The following is a 22,102-nucleotide window of genomic DNA, read 5'->3' on the forward strand; positions in this document are numbered from 1 at the left end:
TTCCATACAAAACAAAGAACTATTTTTTTGAGTTCTTCAAAGTATGACGTAGATATTTTAATGGGGATTGTGTTTAATCTGTAGATTGCCTTGGGTGATGTAGACATTTTAACAATGTTGATTCTTCCCAGCCACAAGCATGGTATGTTGTTTCATTTGTTAATGTCTTCTGCTATTTCTTTTCTCAGTGTTTCATAATTCTCTTTGTAGAGATTCTTCACCTCCTTTGTTAGATATATTCCTAGGTATTTAGTTTTCTTTGAAGATACTATGCAGTGTATTTGTGTCCTTGATTTGCTGTCATTGTTACTGGCATTATACAAAGGCTACTGATTTGTAGATACTGGTTTTATATCCCAAGACATTACTGTATTTCCTGATTACTTCCAGGAGTTTTGTGGTTGAATATCTTGGGTTTTGGTAACTGTAAAATCATATCATCAGCAAACAGCAAGAGTTTAACCTCCTCTATCCCCATTCGAATACCGTTCATCTCTTTTTCTTGCCTGATTGCACTAGCTAGAACTTCCAGCACTGTGTTGAATAGTAGTGGTGATAGTGGACATCTCTATCTGGTTCCAGTTCTAAGTGGAAATGCTTTCAGTTTTACTCCATTCATTATAATATTGGCTGTGGGTTTGTTGTAGATGGCTTCCATCAGTTTAAGGAGTGTCTCATCTATATCTATTTTCTTAAGTGTTTTTGTCAGAAAAGCATGCTGAATTTTGTTGAATGCTTTTTCTGCATCTGTTGAGAGGATCATATGGTCTTTGTTTTCGCTCCTTTGATATGGTTAATTATATTTATGGATTTGTGTATGTTAAGCAGTCTTGCATCCCTTGGATGAAGCCTAATTGATCATAATATTTATTTTTTTACTGTGTAGCTGCAATTTATTAGCCAAGATTTTACTATTTTTGAATTGATATTTATTAGTGAAATTGGTCTGTAGTTCTCCTTTTTAGTTGGGTCCTTTCCTGGTTTTTGAATCACTGTGATGTTTGCTTCAAAGAACATGTTGGGGGAGGGTGCCTTCCTTCTCAATGTTTTGGAATAGGTTCTGCAGTATAGGCATGAGCTCTTTTTTAAAGGTTTGATAAAATTCTGGTGTGAAGCCATCTGGTCCAGGGCTTGATTTTTGTTGTAAGATTTTTCATTTTTTCTTCAATCTCAATGCTTGATATTGCTCTATTCAAGAGACCTACTTCTTCCTGGTTAAGCCTAGGGAGGTTGTATGATTCCAGATTTTGGTCCATTTTCTCCATATTGTCAAGTTTCTGGGCCTAGAGTTTTTTTTTTTTTTGTAGTAATCAGAGATGATCTTTTATATCTCTCTGGTGTCTGTTGTTATTTCTCCTTTTTTGTTTCTTATTGAGGTTATTAGAGATCTTACTTTTCTGTTTCTAGTTAATCTGGCCAAGGTTTGTTGAGTTTGTCTTTTTTGAAAAAACAAATTTTTTTTTTGGCTTATGAGCCATCTGTAATCCCTGCAGATCTAACAATTGTCAAGATCATGAGGGTTAGCATCAGCTCCATCTAAGAGGTGCAAGAATGCAATCTATGGAATCAAACCATAGGGTTTGATCATGGTATTACTCTAGTATGTCACCCAAAAGAGATTTAGCATCTTCCCTGTTTTAATGCAGGGAGAAAAATTCCTTTCTAGAGACTTTACCTGAGCAAAAGATAGTTGTTGAGTTTCCACAGAGATTTTTCTGTGTCCAGTTGACTCATCAGCAGGACAAGCAGGTAGCTTGATGTTTCTTCTCTAGTTGTGATGCCACATTTTGTCATACATTTTTTTGGATTGGCAGGAATGAAAATTAGTTCTGTTTCCTTTGCATGGTCTAGATATTGCCATAACCAGCAATTCAATTGATTAATTAGTGTGGCCAAGGTTTGAAAGACTGGTATAAAAGGATGCTGAGTCTATGCTTTACCTGCTGGAAAAACAGTAAGGGTTAGTAAGAGTAAGGCATAGTTTGAAATAAGAATCATAGAGGAAGATTAAAGTAAGAAGGGATCGGTTGAGGCAAACTCTACTTAGCTTCCAATGTTCACTTCTTGAATGGGGAAGCTTAAAAAAAAGAAGTGTTTAAAAAGGATAATTTAGGGCGGTTTGAAAGACAAAAATAATTTTATAAATGAAAAATGATTTTATTTTCCTGCAATATTGGGAAAAACTATCTGCTTTGTGAAGATGTCTGTTTCAGGGGCCTGTAAACTGGCCCTGGAAATCCTTACTTTCAAATCACCTGTAGGGGCCATCCTCCAATGGTCTTAGTATAGTTTGGCATGGTTCACATGAATCCAAGAGGATTTCCCCCTTATTTTTATGGTAGGATAGGTAGTTGACAGGACTTGTTAAGGGCTTTTCAGCAAGGTGACAGCACATCTTCTTCTAAACACTTCGATGTACACACGATATCTTGGCCAAACAGGATGATAAAGCCTGTCAGTTGGTAAAGGCTGTGCTCCTTCTGCCTGTCAATGATGACATACTCCAAGCATATTAGTTAGCATCTGTATGTAGCTAGTCATGGTATTGTTGCCAAAATTTCTCTCTGAGTCCTTGGAGATTCAAAGAATAAACCCGTGGACCATGTGTTTAAGCAATAGGGTAGCATTTATTGACAGGGAAAGGAATAGAGAAGGAAAGAAGGGCAACAGAACCTCCAGCAGTGGAAGTGGGGGACCCAAGTGGGAAGCTTCCTGTGTGCTTTTTGTCTAGGGCTTCACATACTGCCTACAAGCAGGGGTGGGGGGTCTTGGGAATGTATATTACACTTGGCCAAGAAAACATTCTGCCTGTGTTGGTTAGAAAATAAATACATTAGCAAATGTATGCAGTCTTCAGTCTCTGTTCCCAAGTAAGGGAGCAGGGTGTGTGCTTTTCACTCCCCAGGAGGACTGGAGGACCGCCCAAATGAGATCAGGCTGCTTTTCTCTGATCTTACTTGAGTCCAGAGAATGTGGTCTAGAAAGGTCTGTTCACCCAAGCCTAGAAAATAGAGTCACTCTCCAGCTCTGAATGGGGGAACCGTGTATCAGTATTGAATTATTCAGTTAAATTCTCATAGTTCCAGTCAGTCCAGTGTCTTCCGTTTCTAACCTAGTGTCATTTTAAAATTTATTCATATTTAATGACATGGAAAACAGTATCATGTCACTGTTAATTTGGTTAATAGCAATCAAATATTACCACATGTTGAGTAAAGTTATGGAAATGGGCTTCAAGATTGCTTCCTTGGGCTGCAATATAAACTGTGCTTTTTAATTTCATCCTCTATTTCAAAGATCTTGAAATCAAGATATATTGTCTGTGACATCATGGATTTATCAGACTAGTAACCTCAGTTATAAAGGAAATGAAGTTAGTTTGACATGACTTACTCTTAATAATCTGATAAGAACTCTAAGTGACCATTGATTACTTGCTTTTATTCTTTTCTTTTTTTTTCTCATTTTTAAATGACTTGCATTTTTCAATAACATAATCCACTTACATCTGGTCTAAACCCACTTATTTATGGAATCTCCTTTCACTTAAGGTTTTTAATATAATTACTTCAAACTCTCTGTCTTGTCAAGTATAATATTCTCCTCAAGATTTCTGCAAATTCTCTGGTTGCTCATAGTCTCATGATCACCTCTGGCTCCACACTTTTGCATCCGCTGAAATACATTCACTTATGAATTGTCTTTCTGTCCGTATTCTACATTTTTTCCACGAAGAATTGAGAGTTTGCTTTTTCCCCTCAGTTTGCACAAAGAGGCACATATACTTTCCAATGTTCCCAGACAAAGCATATCTATGAATATGGCAAATCTTACAGAAGCTTGGGCAAATAGAAGGAAGGGATTTCTATATTGTACCAATATATTCTAAGGCACTTCAATTTGTATGTCAGGAATCTTCAGAATCCTTTAGTGACATTATCTTATTGTTCTTCCACTTTCTTTCTCCCTACCTACTCTTCCTCACACTTCTAAATTCTTTTTCTTTTCTTTTTTTTTTTTGTAGAGACAGAGTCTCACTGTACCGCCCTCTGGTAGAGTGCCGTGGCGTCACATGGCTCACAGCAACCTCTAACTCTTGGGCTTACGCGATTCTCTTGCCTCAGCCTCCCGAGCAGCCGGGACCACAGGCGCCCGCCACAATGCCCGGCTATTTTTTGTTTGCAGTTTGGCCGGGGCTGGGTTTGAACCCGCCACCCTCGGCATATGGGGCTGGCGCCCTACTCACTGAGCCACAGGCGCCGCATTTGAATGCAGTCAAGGGTTGCTCTCTCTCCACTGCCTAAATTGGCTTCTGTTAATTTGTGCCCCCAAAATATTACTTTCTACCTTAAATTACTTCTTAAGGTATTTTACTCTGTATAGACTACCTCCCTAGGAAGAATTCTGTAGTCAGCTATCACCTTACCACGCCCACTCCACACATACCCCTATAATATATTATATAATGCCCTTTAAAGATTTCTGTGGGAGGAGATGGGCATCTTCTTTAAAGATACGTATATCTTCTTCCGGGCATACATATGTTTTTCCAAAATAGTGACTACCTTTTTATTTCTTGACGTTGTTTTGTATGTAATAAACAAAAGCCTGCCTTTCCTCCTCTCCTCCCTTGTTTGCTATTTTGTGTAAGCTTCTGGGCTTCTCCCACCCCCTGAAACTCTAGTATAAATCTATGTTACATTTTTTTTCTTATTTGTTTTTATTTCACAGCATCAAAGAATTCCACTGGGCTCATGATATTTTCTTCAGTGGCCTAACTCTTTTTTCCTTCTTAAGATTTTTTCTAAGTAACAGAATTTTTCAACCCTATTGAAGTTTATTTCATTCTAGGTATCAGGAAAATGAGATGTTACTCTATTTTTGATTAATAGTTTGTACCTATATTTCCTGATTTCTTTATGCTTTTTTATCCTCTTTTCACTGAGACTTTTCTCAGAGGTACAGTTTTGGTTAAGCATTTATGAGGACATAGATTGAGACAACCAACTAGTATAGACATGATTCACTGAGCATCTCTCAATAGGACAAGTACTGCAAAGTAAATAATCAAAGATTCCTGATTTTGTGTTTTAAAAGAATCTAGTACTTTAAGGAAATACATGTTTTCTTTGGGGGCAAGCAAGTTAAAATGAAATATGACAGGAGACTGAGAAAAAAATGATGATATTTCACTATTCAATTAATTATAGAAACTTGGAGAGGCAATTTGGCTCTCTTGTCACCCTTGCCAATAATGTTTTTATAGGAATTTAAATTAAAAATTTTCTCTCTTTGATACTCTTCAAGTTTCCAAACTTCTCTGTACAATTTATATTTCTTAGGATTCCATATCCCATTTTATTGGCATCTGGATTTTATAAGGGTCAATTTTTTGGAAGAAAACAGGCTTGGATTACTCTTGCTTTTTTTAGGAGTCAGGACAACATGGGGAGAAAACATGACTTTGGCAGCTTGGATACCTTGCTTGAATCCTTACTCTGTTGTTGATTATCTGGGGGAGCTTAGGGAAAATTAAAAATCTGTGAGCTTTGATTTCTTCTTCTAAATTATAGGGAGAATAAAACATACTCTGAATACTCTGAAAGTGTCATCTAAATAATATACAACATAAATTACCTAGCATGGATTGTTGTAAATTCATTTTCTTCTTTTTCCTTTTTGAGATAGAGTCTCACTTTGTTGCCCTAGGTAGAGTGCCATGGCATTACAGCTCATAGCAACCTCAAACTCTTGGGCTTAAGCGATTCTCTTGCCTCAGCCTCCTGAGTAGCTGTGATGACAGGTCCCCGCCACAACACCTGGCTCTTTTTAGAGACGGGGTCTTGCTTTAGCTCAGGCTGATCTGGAATCTCTGAGCTCAGACAGTCCACCTACCTTGGCCTTCCAGAGTGCTAAGATTACAGGCATGAGCCAACTGCACCTGGCCTTGTAAATTCATTTTCACCTTCCTTCTCCTGTTCTACCTTTTCTACTTTTTGGTTCTTGGAGTGCAATTTTAGACTTATTCCTAAAAAATGAAGGGAAATAAATTTGACCACTGATTTGTACTAACTTTTCTAACGTTTTTCATTTATCATACTGTAGATAAGTTAGTTTTAGGGAATATAGATCCCTTTGGATCAGGTAATAGACCAGTGTTTTATAGAAAATGGGTCCAGAATTTAACGACCTATGTCAAATACACATTTAATGTTTGCTACATAAATTGTTATAAAGCATTGTAGACCAAACAATGATTCCCAGTGTAACAAATGTTTATTTTATTGGCAGAAAATTACACATTATCATATGGGTAAATGTGCCAATAAAAAGATTTTTTGAAGCTTTTTATTGTTATATATACCAGCAATTTATAAAGGGAGAAATTAAGAGTTGTGAGAAGCCATGTTTATTTCTTAGAAGATTTTAGGCAAAATATTTAAAGCTGTACGAAAATTTAAGGAAAAAAGCAAGTTAAGAATGATATTTAAAATGCCCATAGGAAGCTGGGTATGATGGCATGTGACTATAGTCCCAGATGCTCAGGAAGCTCAAGTAGGAGATTGACTTGTGCCCAGCAGTTCAAGCTTACAGTGGAGTAGCACTACACTTTGGACAACAGAGCAAGACTCTGACTCCATTTTAAAAAAAAGGGGATGCAATAGGAGAAACAACAAATAGTGACAAATAAGGCATATTTCTTGATGAATTGTCTTGAATTTCATATTGAAAACTTTAGGGAAGAAGGAAATTTATTTATATTTTATTAAAAAAATACTTTTTAGGCGGCGCCTGTGGCTCAGTGAGTAGGGCGCCGGCCCCATATGCCAAGGGTGGCGGGTTCAAGCCCAGCCCCGGCCAAACTGCAACAAAAAAATAGCTGGGCGTTGTGGCGGGCGCCTGTAGTCCCAGCTGCTCGGGAGGCTGAGGCAAGAGAATTGCGTAAGCCCAAGAGTTAGAGGTTGCTGTGAGCCATGTGACGCCATGGCAGTCTACCCGAGGGCGGTACAGTGAGACTCTGTCTCTACAAAAAAAAAAAAAAAAATACTTTTTAGTTGACAAGTAAAAATTATATACAGATGGTGCGAAAAAATGTAAACGTACATTAAGGAGGTAAAAAAATGTATTAAAATTTGAATACATGGCTAGCTGTGGTGGCACACACCTGTAATCATAGCACTCTGGGAGGCTGAGGGGGGAGGATTACTTGAACTCTGGTTCAAGAATGAGACGGCATTTCTACTAAAAACAGAAAAATTAGTGGCAGGTGCCAGTAGTCCCAGCTTCTCAGCTACTCAGGAGGCTGAGGCAGGAGGATTGCTTGAACTAGGAGTTTAAGGTTGCTTGATCTAGGTTGATGCCATGGCACTCTAGCCTGGGCAACAGAGTGAAACTTTGTCTCAAAAAATCCCCCCAACATTGTCTTCTTGTGGTAGGGAGAGGGAGAAAGGAGGAGAGGGGAGGACGGAGGGGGCTTGGTAATCTCTCACCTAACAGATGCAATGTAGGGGTATATGGCACACCTTCTGGGTAAAGGGCTCAAATATAACTTGGACTTTACCTAACAAATTCAAACAATATAACCTAATCATTTATACCCACATATTAATCTGAAATAAAAAAATTGTAATACTCAAGTCACGTTAGACTTCTGTAATTACAAAAAATACAAGATACAAGGTAATGAACATTATTGGTATATATTAAGTATCACAATTAATTACAGTTTTTTCCTTTCTTAAAATGTGTATACATTTTTTGACACCCTCTGTATATATTTGGGTTTACAACATATTTTAATATATATGTAGATACACATTTTTGGCATGCCTAAATCAAGCTATTTAATTTATGCATTGACGTCAATACTTTTTTTGTACTGAGAGCACTTAAAATCTATTCTTTTTGCAATTTTTATGTGTATTGTATTGTTATTGGCTATAGTCACCATGATGTACCTTAGATCTCTTGAACTTATTCCTCCTACTTAATTGAAATTTTATGTTCTTTGATCATACAAATTTGAAACTATGTACTTTTTTTTGATGGAAGGGTCAACAGATATCATTCTAATTAGCCCTGATTGGTTAATTCATCTACTCAGCAAATGGTTATTTTTGTGTGTGCTTACTATGTAGTTGTCTATGTGTCTAAGGTTTCAAATTCACCCCATTGTCCTGTTTTTGTGGAATTTATAGACTAGATAAAAGCAAATTAATAATATGTTATTAAGATAGAACTTGGTTCAAGGAATTATGGAGGCATCACGGGAACTGTATTAAGGGAAAGCGTGCGTGTTGAATGAGTTAATATGTGGCTGAGTTTGGAGAGTTAACTAGACAAAGAAGGTGGTGGGGGCAGAGGGCATATTGAATTGAGAGAATGCTCTATGCTCAAAGACTTTGTAATTGTTCTGAATGGCGGAGATGATTATGTGGGAGACTTGAAGCTGGAGAGGTAGACATAAATCAACTTGTGAGAATTCTAAGAGCTAGGTTAAAAAGTTTGAAGATAGACTGCAACTACGGGGGTAGAGTATCATTAAAAAAATTTAAACAGGGAAATGATATAAGCAGATTTGCATTTTAGGTCTATTAGTCTGACAGTGCTGGACAGGGGACCAGAGTGGAGGCAGAAAGGCTAGCAAGGAGGCTGATGCAGTCATCTGGTCATGTAATGATAGGGTGGAGCAGGGAGTGGATGAGAAAGGATAGAAAAAACAGTTTACAATTGGAAGGTGATTGGAGTCCTTTCAGAGAGAGAGAGAGATGCATCAAGGGGACTTCTGGGATCCTGGTGGGATATTGACATGGGTTTGCTATTTACATAGAGGAGAAGCAGTTTATGAGTTTTAAATACATTGGATTTGAGGCACATAGAGATAGTGCATACTAAAAGATATGTTTATATCTAAGGAGAGCAAATAAGACAAGAGATAGATTTGCAAAGCCTCTGGAAATAAGCACGTGTTTGGTTGAGGTCACCTAGGGAAGCTTTACAATGTTAACTCACATCTTTGAGGTCTTGTGGCTTAGTGGAAAGCTTGCTGAATGAAGAATCAATGGGTTTGTGTTCAGGTTTGCCTCAGAAGAAATGAATTGGACAATGTTTATTTACTCAATCTTATGATGCCTATACTTTCTCATTAACAAAATGCTTACAAGAAGATCTTCTTTAAAACGCTTTAAGTGTGATTTATATACCATAAAATTAATTCACTGTAAGTTTACCAGTTGATGATTTTGAGTAAATTTACAGAGTTGTATAATTCTAACCGCAATTTGATTTTAGAACATTTCCATCACTCTACCCTACCCTCTAGCTTCCATTTGCTGTCACTCCCCATTCCCAGACACCCCAGATTTGGTGATAGGAGTAACATTGAGAAATCATTTTTAACAGTTATCTTTAAGTAAAGGTATCTTTGTGTTTCTCATGGTGTCCAGCTCAGGGCTCTGCATTAAAACGATACTCAATAAACAAGCTTTTAACTACTGTTTAGTTCTCATTTACTATGAAAAGTGTCATAAGTTTAATGACAATGGCGCCTTCAATTTTATGGCACTTTTAAATTTATAAAGCAGTTTTCTGTGAAGCTTGATTGTAAACTGTTTTGGGGTAAGAGCTATTTCTCTTTGTGTTTTGCTCTGTTTCTCACATATCTGGCACATTGCCAAGTATTAAATATTTGTTGAATGAGGCTCAGCGCCCATAGCTCAGTGAGCAGGGTGCTGGTCACATACACTGAGGCTGGAGGATTCAAGCTTGGCCTGGGCCTGCTAAACAACAATGACAACTGCAACCAAAAAATAGCTGGGCATTGTGGCGGGCACCAGTAGTCCCAGTTACTTGGGAGGCTGAGGCAAGAGAATCACTTAAGCCCAAGAGTTTGAGGTTGCTGTGAGCTGTGATGCCATAGCACTCTACCGAGGGCAACACAGTAAGACTCTGTCTCAAAAAAAAAGAATTGAATGAATGTCTGTCATTTTCCTTCAACTGATTTCACAACATTATAATTTAGGCAGGCAAAGGCAATTTGTCTCATGTTATAGATAACACAATCAAGAATTGGAGCAGTGACTTATTCAAAGTCATGCAGTTGTTAAATGGCATAGAAAGGACTTGGACCCCAGACATCAAGACCAGTGCCTTCAACTACATAAGAATTATTTCTAATTTAGATCCTGAGCCCAATTTTGTCTATCTTCTAAACTTTTGTGATCATTCCTTATGTAAAAAAACATTTTGGATATGTATGTGTACTTTAATTTTCTGCTTCAGTTATAAACTTCTTTTTAATCAGTGTTATTATCATCTCAAGTTCATTTGGAAAATATGCATGAAAGTTAATGGATTAAGTTCAGAAAAATACTTTTATCTCTATAATATTTGATTTTTGATTGTTTATGGTTGCCAGATTTAAGTAAGGTAGATTAGCCATTTCTTATGCTTAAACCAATTTCTTTTTATGCTAAACATTAACATTTATGGGACATTAATATATTAGTTTTTGGACTATTTCTTCTTCTGCTTTAGTCTCCAGAATCTTTTGACATTGTTTCAAATTGGCATTTTAGGAACACTAGATCATACTTGGTGACCTAGTGTTTTCACTAAGGCACTTACTAGATACTCTATTTGTACACATAATGCTGCAAGTTTGGGGTTTCTTTTTATGTTCTAGATAGCACCCAACACCTTGTACAAATGCACAAAATATAAGATAAGGAAAAATGGTGATTGTTGAGCTGGTTTTAGAGCAAGGATACTTGATATTTTTAAATTATGGGTATTAGTAGGCTGCTGGCACTCTGGAGTTGCTTGACTCAATTGATTTGATTATAAAAGGAAGCCAGGGCACTGGCAATGAAGGCTAGGGAAGCTTTCCTTCCCAGAGCCCTGGCTGCATTTTTTCCCTCCTGCTTCAGCCTATTTCTTCTTGTCTTGTCCTCCTTCTCAAATTACTCCATAAATCTACATAATTTTACAAACTCCTTGGATGTATAGTTTGTATAGAACAGTGGCTTAGATTTATTTAAGTGTTATTAGGAAAAAGGAGAAAAAATATATCTGGGACAAGGGAATGCTGAGGTACACTACACATTTGCTTCCCTGTTTTGCAAAACAGATATCAGTTATTTTAACGGGAGATGAGCAATTAAGGTCTTTCTCATTTCATTTTATAGGTTACTATTATTATTACTGAACAGAAGGAATTTGATGAGAAAAAACACTCTGGGAGTGTTGGCTTAGGGATACTGTTCACATCTTCTCACTCTTATCTGCTTGTGATACATTATAAGTAGTCAAACAGGACAGATTTGGATTTGTTTTCAGTTCAGAGACCATATTAATATTCAGTTTCAACAGTTTTAAAACATACCTAGGTTTATTTTTCATTCAGATTGATTCAGTAAGCTTTTTTTTTTTTTAAGGTCTCAATTTGGTTTATAATAAGTTAAAACATTAAAACAGGATAAATTCAAGGTTCAACAAATTGAACCTTGGCGTTTTTGGCTCATTTTAATTCCTACTTAAAACTTTGAACAAGTAAAATCCAGGAATATTAAAATCTCTTCAATTAAACATGCTTCCTTTCCCAACATATCTCCAACGGGGAGATTACTTATTTTGAGAAATAGTCAATATAAGGAAATTATAGTACATTGAACTACTGTAGAAAATCTCAGAGGTCTGTTTCAATGATCAAGCTTAGTGCCCTGTTAGAAAAATCAGACTAAGTCAACATTCTTTAAAATCTAGGCCTCAGCTTAGCCAGTCTTTTATTTATTTATTTATTTTTTAATATTCTATACCTCAGCTTCACTGCAAAGTAAAACCATTGCTTTTATTCTTCTGTATCTTGAAGTGTACATGCAGGCAGGTGGGGGTGGCGGGTGTTTAATGGGGATCTCAGCCAAGGTTACACCACAGGATTCCTATGTCTTCTCTTTGACAATTATTTGTTGTTGTAAGTGAAAAACACCTACTTAAACGAATGGAATCATTGTAGGTTTAGAGTATTTTAAGCTCTTTACTATCAATAAGTGGAGGACGTAAGTCTGGATAATCAAAGTTCAAGCTAAAGTCTCTACATTATGCAAACTCTGGCCTTTAGTTAAAACATTTTTTGTGATGATATAAAGTTACTAGATTTTCTCCCTTCCTTCTTTAGTGATGAACATATTACCTGGAAGTATTGGGTTTTTGTGTTTCTTTCTTTGAAATCTTCCAAGTATGTATCCATTTTGGAGTTGTATAGAGTTCACTGAGATAAATGTGAAGAAGAAATAATTAAGTAGAGCTAATATTTCTTTTTTTGCAATTTTTTATTAAGATAAAATTCGCATAACTAAAATTTGCCATTTTGAAATACATAATTCAGCGGTTTGTAGAATATTCTCAATGTTGTGCAATCATCCCACTATCTTATTTGAAATATTTCTGTTGCCCCCCAAGGAAATCCTGTACCTTTCAGCAGTTGCTCCCAGTTTTTCCCTCTCCTATCCCTGGCATCCATTAACCTACCTTCCTTCTGTATGAATTTGCCCATTTTAGATGTTTCATATAAACAGAGTCATACAGGAGGTGGCCTTGGGCGTCTGGCTTCTTTGAGCTAATATTTCTTAAGAAGAGAATGTGCAGAGGGTAAAGAATGCTTTAGAATTAAATGGATTGGTTGGCAAATAGCCTGCATTGATGAATTGAGAGATAAAACTACTTAAATTGTTTAGACTCTGGGATAAGGTATTATTTTGATTTAAACATAGTGAAAAGGGTGGCGCCCGTAGCTCAGTGGGTAGGGCACTGGCCACATGCACCAAGGCTGGCGGGTTTGAACCTGGCCTGGGCCAGCTAAAACAACAATGATAACTGTAACAACGACAAAAAAATAGCTGGGCATTGTGATGGGCACCTGTAGTCCCAGCTACTTGGGAGGCTGAGGCCAGAGAATCGCTTAAGCCCAAGAGTTTGAGGTTGCCATGAGCTGTGACACCACAGCCCTCTACCCAGGGTGACAGCTTGAGACTCTGTCTCAAATAAATAAATAAATCTTAAAAAAAAAATAAACATAGTGAAAAGTAACGGAGAAATGGGCAAGGCACAGAAATGATCATATGACATGATAAATATTTAATATAAAGGTCATTAAGAATATGTTGAAAGAGTTTGTTTATTATGTTACAAGAGGGGAAATCTGAGCATATTTTGTTTATATTTGAGCTGATAGGTAGAATTAGTTTTCATTTAAGATTCAGAAAAGACTTCCTGGCCTTTGAGGTCCAACTCAGATTCTCTCATGTCTTCAGTGTGGTCTGAGGTCCTCTGTCAGTAACAGTGCGTTTTTTTGAGTTTTCACTGCATATTCCTTTTCTCTCTTTTATGTACTCTCTTTACTACTTTGCCTCGTGTTTGAGCTAACAGTAGAGTAAAAAGAGCATGAACATTGTAGTAAAAACCCAGCTCAATCAAACTTTCTGAGTCCCAGTTCACTTAGAGAATGGGAAGAGAAACAGGGACTCCTGTGGTTCTTGTGAGGATTAAATTGGAAAGCATAATGTACTTAGGGCCGAGCAGGCACTCAATAAATGTCTAAGTTTCATGTCTGGTTTCCTCAGTAATTTGAATGTTCCTTTAGGGATGGAAATATCTTTTACACTCATAGTGCCTTGTGCATAATAGGTTCTCAATGATTATTTGTTGAATTTAATTTATTGTCCTGCATGGAAGTTGAGTGCTGTTATTGCCCATTTCTTTTTGCTCTGTCACCTTGGATTGAGATAAACATGTAGCTTTCATGGAATTAAAGATTTAATTCAGTAGAATGCCATTCTAATATGAATTATTCCATAGAATTTGATATAGTAAGGGTCAAATCATTTCCCCAGAGACTTAATTATGTTCTATAAAATCTTATTAGCCTGTCTCATAGCATCATAGTCATAGTGGAGTTCTGGTGTGGTTAAGATGGTGAGGTCTCTATCTGTGGAAATCTGTCTAAAGGCACAGAGTGAGAATATGGGTGATAAATGACATAAAGAGAGAGCAAATGCAAATGTCTTGCAAATTACATTACTTGACATTTTCAATCACTAACCCTCCAAAGTATGTTCTAATTTCCTAAAATAAACCAAGAATCCAATTTTTTTCTGAGCTGCCTTTGCTTAATTAATTACCAGTAGCAAACAGTATTCTGTGATGCACTATAATTTGTCACCTTTGTATTTATCTACCATGTGACTTAAAACTGAACGGGAGCATTCTGATTCAGCAGAACTGATTTCATAACTCATCTATGTTATAGAGCAGAAATGAATTAATGTTTGCTGAACATACCACATATGTTTTGATCATCAGAATGTTACATTTCTTTCCTTCTCAAAATATAAGCTCTGAGATCTTCCTTCTTGAAGTGGGCTGGGTGATCTATTCCTCATAGATATTTTTACAGTGAAAATCCAGCTCCCATGCCATTATAGCAAAATATCATGCAAGCAGCTCCTTTTCCATAAATTTGTTTCCGTGATTGGGATGTGAGGGCTCTTATAATGGTTGGTTCCTCATTATGATTTGAAATCATGCATTGTTTTCTTTAAAAGCAGTGGTATATCCTAAAACGTTAACTTTTTTGATGAAGTATGCTCTTCTATTGAGTAACTAAACAGCTTTTCATTTATGCAATAATGTTTGATTATACTTAGGATACAGTTTCTAACAACATTAGAACCTCCATAGTTGACCACCTCTCTACATTGACCACCTCCTTAAGTTGACCTAATTTTCATTGAACAGACATGTATCACATGTACATATATCAGTACAGTAGGCCTAGTCCCTTATATTGACCACCCCTGTGCATTATCAGTTTGTTACAGTTGGTCAACTTACAGAGGTTCTACTGTATTTATAATTAGCCCTAATCATTTCATTGAAAGATAATTAGTGAGCATTTGTTATCATTGTATTATGCATGGGAGACTCTGAGGCTCATTGTTAACTATTTCTGGGTTAGGTTGCTGGGATTTGAGAAAAATATGCTGCTATCCTGATCTGCTTTTGCTTTTAATTTCAGTTTCAAAGGACATTTGAATCCCTTAAAAACGTTTCCAACAAATCCGACCTTCAGAAAACCTACCAGAAGCTTGGGAAAGAGCTGGAAAATTTGGATTATTTAGCCTTCAAACGCCAGCAGGTAGGAGCCAGAGTTCCTGGCAGAGGAAATGAACTAAAACTTTAGGTTTCCTACTATCCTGCCTGTCAGAGGGGCAGGTGGGTCTGATGAGACTTATCTTCTAATAGTTAAGGCATCAATAGGCTATGTGTGCTGATCTGCCATGTTTGTGTGGCTTCCTGCAGTGTTCAGAATGGTCCTTGCTTTTAGATGTGTACTTTAGGGGTTTCCACATGTGGTCTTAGACTGCCCTTAAAGAAAACTCCTGCTGGTTTGTCATGGCCCCTTTAACTGACCACACCTCAGCGGCATAAAGAGAACCTCTATAATGGTTTGGCCAGATGGTATTTTTTATTTCTGTTCTTAATTTTAGATTAATGTAAAGGTACAGAAAATTAGATTACAATGTTTGCATTTGTTAGGCAGAGTCCCTATTGTAGTTGTGTCCCGCACCCCAGAGTTCTGCCATATATTCTTACATTGTGCCCATTAAGTGGGAGCACACCCACCCCCTCTCTCTTCCCCCCTCTCCTCCAGATAGCTTTTATATTTGATAAGCGAATACCTGAGGAGAAAAATCACCTGAAGACAAGTAAAAGGTTGTGGGTGTACTTAAACAATTAAATGTGCCAAAATATGAATATGAAATAAATATTCCAAAATATGAATTGATCTTTAGTTTTTTTTGATTTTTGAAAATGAGTGAAAATTTGCTAAACGTGGCAGGTTGAGGGAAAATACACTTTACAAATAAGTGCTTTTTCCTTTTGCTTCCTTGTGTAGGTCCCAAGATAAATATAAATCCAAAAAAGCTTCTGTAGAGTGTCTTTTAGAATTGGTACCTTATAACTTAGTAAACATAATGATTAAGTGCTCAGTGTTTGCAGATGCTGCCTCAGTAGCTAACACTCTCCCTATGCTGGATCAGCTCCAGTTTCTTCACAGCCACTAGGTGTCAGAGTTGTCAAGCTTTTAGTTCCATCAGATGCGATCAGAAGAGCCAGTTAGATGTTTAAACTAGGTTGCATGAAATGCAGGAATGTGTTCAATGATAGCATCTAGAAAAATGACTAAATGGATGACTTGCATGGCCAGGCAGTGAGTCTATTCCTTCAGAGTCTTTCCTGTCAGGGTGGTGAAGTGTGTGACATTCTTTGCCATTGCCTAATTCACAAATTTTGGATCTTTTGGATGGGAGTTTTCAAAGCAAGACTTCCTATACTAGTTAAACTTCACTAAGTCAACTTGGTATGGCCTAGAAATATTAGACCCATAAGACGTTTGTGTTCTAGATCGTGCTCTATCACAGGTATTGCATTGATGTTTAACCTTTCTATGTCCCTATTTTCCTGGGAGTTATTTTTGGTTTGTAGACTTCTCCAAAGCAAATGAATTTTTTTGTACATACTCTAATTTATATGAAAAAGGACACAATAATCATTTAAGTTTGTTTTTTTTTTTAATTAGTGATGTTCTAGGACTGTGGTCTTTAACCCTCAGTCTGTGGACTGGTATCAGTCCATGGGCTATTAGGAACCATGCGGCATAGCAGGTGACCAGTGGGCTGGTGAGTGAGCGAAGCTTCATCTAAATTTATAGCTGCTCGCCATCACTCACATCACTGCCTGAGCTCTACCTCTTGTTAGATCAGTGGCAGCATTAGATTCTCATAGGAGCACGAACCCTAGTGTAAACTGGCTCTAGGTTGTGTGCTTCTTATGAGAATCTAATGCCCGATGATCTGAGGTGGAGCTAAGGACATAAGCAACATAATGATGCTCTCTCTCTTCACCCCCCAGGTGGGACCATGTAGTTTCAGGAAACAACCTCAGTGTTCCTGCAGGCAGAATAGGGACCTACGACTCCATTCTTGGCAAGGGAAAATACCCCCAGCAAAAGGGAAAAATTAAAAAGTAAGCTGAGCAAGGTGGAACAAAGGAAAGTCAGCTAGTTTGCCTTTAATCCAGCTGCTGCTAAATTTATTATCTGAGTAAGTTTCCTGCTTTTCCTAGAATTTTATCCTATTGGGGATATAGCTTACAAACATCCCTGCTGGGTCTGTAAGCACTCTGGAGAAAATAATGGCCACAGAAGATGGTGTGGGAAGGCCTGGCAAGATACATTAACTAGGTCATTTCCTGCCCAGTTAACAGTCAAAGCAAATACCTATTGTAGAGATTTGGATTTGGCTGGGAAGAAATCAAGGGAATAGCTCTAGCCCTGAAATATGGGTAACAGGGCTTATGTCCCTTATCACAGAGGAAGACCCTCTGTGGTGGTAATGAGAGGAAAATTCCTCTCTCCCACTGATTCTTCAGAGGAGATTGATGCCAGTGCGCATTTTACTCCACAGTGAACTAGTGGAGATTAACACCTCCATAGGAATCTGTGTGTCTGTGATCTTATACCGGAGGTTGCCCCCACACAAGGCTGAGGTTCCAGATTTCTCAAGACTGCTCAGACCTTTAAAGTTAATGATTATAGAAACAACAGAAGCTGATATGCTTACTCAGAGAAACTCAGAGAAACTGCTGACATCTTTGTTCCCTTCCTCAGCTTACCCTTTGGGCTAATGAGCAAATAGCCTTCAATAAAAGCTGAGTGGATTTGACACTTAGGGCCACGATCAGAACCCCACAAGCAGGCAGTAGTCCCCTGGGTTCCTACCTTTGAAAATTCTATTCTGTGTGTCTTGTCTCTCTCTTTCCTTCTCATCGTTTATAACTTTGTATTTCTTCAGTTGGTCACTGCCAGATCCACAGGTCTTAACAGACCCTGCCTCCAGGGCAGGACCCCGGCAGGTTCCCACTGATTCTGCATTATGGCGAGTTGTATAATTATTTAATTATATAATACAATGTAATAATAATTGAAATAAAGTGCCCAATAAATGTAATGTGCTTGAATCATCCCCAAACCATTTCTCCTTCTCTAACCTCTAGAAAAATTGTTTTCCATGAAACGAGACCCTGGTGCCAAAATTGTTGAGCACCGCTAGTCTAGGAGGTATTAGACTATGTAGCAGTCATAGTTACTGAAAGCTACAGTAAGCCTCCAAATAATGCTGCTTAAAATTCACACCATGAGTCACTGCTCTGGTCTATGCAATTTTTAGTACAGTTTTGTTTCCAAGACCGTATTTTACTACTGAGTGGTATTTGAACCAGCAGGCAGTAGTCACTGTCCTCTTACCTTATCCTTTCTTATTAGCACATTTTCAATAATTAGATTCTAGCTAATTGTAAATTTGGAAAAAGGTGAATGCTTCAAGGGCCTAAAGGTAAGGCTCTGTGAGAATGGCCTTGAGGATAGATGGGTAAATTACACATGTGAGAAAAGGTAAACATGTGAAGTGTATATAAATGTATACATGTATTTATAAAAATCATATATACTGTTTATTAAATGAAAACTATACACGATGTAGTATGATAAAGTCATTGAATGCTTATAACAACAGTAAGGTAGATTTCCTTAGCACTATTTTACAGACAAGAAAACCATTAACAGAATAAAGTAACTTATCAGCCCTTTGTCAGATTTGTAGCAGGCCAATATCTTCACCCATTCAAAGGCTGTCTGTTTGCTTTAGTTGTTATAACCTTAGTTGTGCAGAAGCTTTTTAAGTTGATCATGCCTCATTTATTAATTTTTGGTGTTTCTGCAATTACCAAGGGGGTTTTCTTCATAAAATCTTTTCCCAGGCTGATATTGACAAGATTTTTTCCCACACCTTTTATAGGATTTTTATTGTTTCAAGTCTTAAATTTAAGTATTTTATCCTGCGAGAGTCAATTTTTGTAAGTGGTGAGAGGTGCGAGTCCAGTTTCAGTTTTCTACATGTGCCTAATGAGTTCTCCTAACACCATTTGTTATATAGTGATTCTTTTTCCAAATGTATGCTTTTGTTTGGTTTATTGAAGATCAGATGGTGAACATGGCTAGTTTCATCACTAGGCTCTCTATTCTTCTTTATAAATCTATGTCTCTATTTTTGTGCCACCATCACGCTGTTTTGATCACTGTAGACTTGTAGTATAACCTGAAGTCTAGTAATGTGATGCCTGCAGATTTGCTTTGATTTCTTAGAATTGTATTGGCTATTTGAGTTTTTTTCTGTTTCCAAAAGTAAAGAGCAAACAATACCATTTACAAGTGGGCAAGAGACATGAACATAACCTTCTCTGGAAAAGACAGATGATTGGCCAATCCACATGAAAAAATGCTCATCATCATCCCTAGTCATTAGAGAAATGCAAATCATAACCACCCTGAGATATCTATCACCTAACCCCAGTAAGAATGGCCTACATCACAAAGTCTCAAAGCTGCAGATGCTGGAGTGGGTGTGGAGAGAAGGGAACACTCTTACACTGCTGGTAGGACTGCAAACTAATATAGCCCCTATGGAAAGAAGTATAAAGAATCTTCAAAGAGCTAAAAGTAGACCTTCTATTTTATCCCACAATTCCATTACTAGGTGTCTACCTGGAAGAAAAGAATTCACTTTACCTTAAAGGACATTTACACTAGAATGTTCATCACAGCTCAATTCTTTTTTTTTTTTTTTGTGTGGTTTTTTTTTTTTTTGGCCGGGGCTGGGTTTGAACCTGCCACCTCTGGCATATGGGACCAGCGCCCTACTCCTTGAGCCACAGGCACCGCCCCACAGCTCAATTCTTAATTGCTAAGACGTGGAATCAACCCAAGTGCCCATCAACACATGAATGGATTAATGAACTGTGGTACATGTATACCATGGAATACTATTCAGCCATAAAAAGATGCAGACTTTACATCTTTTGTGTTTATCTGGATGGAGTTGAAGAATATTCTTCTTAGTAAAATATCACAAAAATGGAAAAACAAGTATCAATGTACTTGCTAATATAAGACCAATAGATAAACAACTATATGCCCACATGAGAAAAAAACCCAGAAATTCAAGTGGGGGAGGGGGGAGAGGGGAATTAGGAAGGGGAGAAGGGAGAGGAACTGGTAAGCTTTTACCTAATGGGTAAAATGGAGGGTTATACAGCACGATCTCCTGGGGTGAAGGTCTCAATTCCAACTTGAACTTTACCTAACAAATGTAAACAATGTAACCTGATCATTTATTTGTACCTTCGTATTAATCTGAAATTAAAAAAAAAGAGAAAAAACAAATAGTCAACACTGAAAAAAAAAAAATGAATAAAATAATGTGCCTGAGGTCATGGCACTAATAAGGCATGAAGCTGGGCCTCAAATCCAAGTAAGCCTGACTCTAAACCTAGAGTGTTAGGTTTTCTTGATGGGCAGAGTTCAAAGGGTCAGAATATCAATTCTTCTCCTACTTGGTGGGACTTGTCTTTATTCCTTTAAAGCTCCAAAAACCTATTAAGCACATATTAGAGAGTGTTTTTCTCCTAATGGAAAAGATTCAGTTTTCTTAAAATTGCTAATTCAGCAAGAAAGCTTCCTCATTAACAAGGCAGCATTCTTTTTTTTTTTTTTATTGTTGGGGATTCATTGAGGGTACAATAAGCCAGGTTACACTGATTGCAATTGTTAGGTAAAGTCCCTCTTGCAATCATGTCTTGCCCCCATAAAGTGTGACACACACCAAGGTCCCACCCCCCCCTCCTTCCCTTTTTCTGTTCCCCCCTTCCCTCTTTCTGTTTCCCCCCCCATAACCATAATTGTCATTAATTGTCCTCATATCAAAATTGAGTACATAGGATTCATGCTTCTCCATTCTTGTGATGCTTTACTAAGAATAATGTCTTCCACGTCCATCCAGGTTAATATGAAGGATGTAAAGTCTCCATTTTTTTCATGGCTGAATTCTTTGTACCAGAGAATTAGTCATGGTTTGTTCCTTGGTCCTGCCATATTTATCATTCCTCGTCATGACAGAATGTAAGCACCATGAAGGCAGGCCCTGGTCTGTCACCTTTAATGTATATTTTCTCCAGTGCTCAAAACAGAATATAACTCTTGGCAAATGCTCAATAAATATTACTGGTGGTATTGCTATGAACAAAGAAGCATGCCAAAAGTTTTGGCCTGAGATTCTAGGCAATTAAAATCAATGTGTTTTGCTATACTTTTAAAATGCAAAAGGGTGTTAGCCCTTAGTTTCCTGCACGCCAACCGCTGACAGATTGTCCCTTGCTCTATGTATTATTTAGGTTTTCTCCTAACGTATTTCATTCTTCTATTTATTTCTTTAAAATGCCCATGTTACTTTAGCTTTGAATTATGAACGTTCATTGAATCAACTATAATTGTTTCCTTGGACTCATTTGTTAGATTTTATTTCTGTGTCTTTATATGATATTGTTAAGATGATTTCTGAGAGTTTTCTTTCCCAGTACTGATAGCCTCCTTGTGTATATGCATTCTTTCCTAGGTGTGAGTTTAGCTTTTTTCCCCCCTACTTAAAGAGTGTGTGCATATATTTCAGCTATTGCTCGGGTCAGGGCACACGTATCTCTGTATTTTCTTACTTGGAAAAAGACTAATGTTGCAAATAGCTTTGGTTAGAAAAGTTGAGAGGAGAAGGCTGTGATAGATGAGGTGGTGGGTTTACTGAGATGAGTTAGCCTGAGGTAAAAGGATGACAAATGGGATTAACCTGAGAATCTGGACACTCTTTCACTTTTCACTATCTGCAGATGCAATCTTGGAGTTTATCTGCTCGGACTACTTAGTTTTTATCCTCCTTGTTGATGTTACATAGGAATGGTAACAGGGATTTCCAGTTATTATATAGATCCCATATTTATGTATTAATTTGAGAGGTTATAAATCAGGAGATTTCCTTGGGACTTTGGCTATGTGAAGTGGAATAAAATATTGTTTGATAATATGGACTCTAATTTAATTCCTTTCTCTCTTCTTTTACCCTTTATAAATATAGTAACATTATAAAACACATCCCTTTTC

At 37.3% G+C, this 22,102-nt stretch overlaps 1 protein-coding gene across 1 annotated transcript in view; it reads left to right on the forward strand.

Annotated features, from left to right (window-relative positions):
• The window catches only part of CTNNA3 (catenin alpha 3), a 1,739,301-nt gene that overhangs the window by 140,925 nt on the left and 1,576,274 nt on the right, over window positions 1-22,102 (forward strand). Inside the window, exon 5 of the mRNA XM_053584032.1 lies at window positions 15,074-15,193. Within this exon, the coding sequence (XP_053440007.1) occupies window positions 15,074-15,193 (120 nt within the window). The remainder of the gene's footprint in view (window positions 1-15,073; window positions 15,194-22,102) is intronic.

The sequence above is a fragment of the Nycticebus coucang genome, chromosome 3, assembly GCF_027406575.1.
Source record: "Nycticebus coucang isolate mNycCou1 chromosome 3, mNycCou1.pri, whole genome shotgun sequence".
Taxonomy (NCBI): Eukaryota; Metazoa; Chordata; class Mammalia; order Primates; family Lorisidae; genus Nycticebus; species Nycticebus coucang.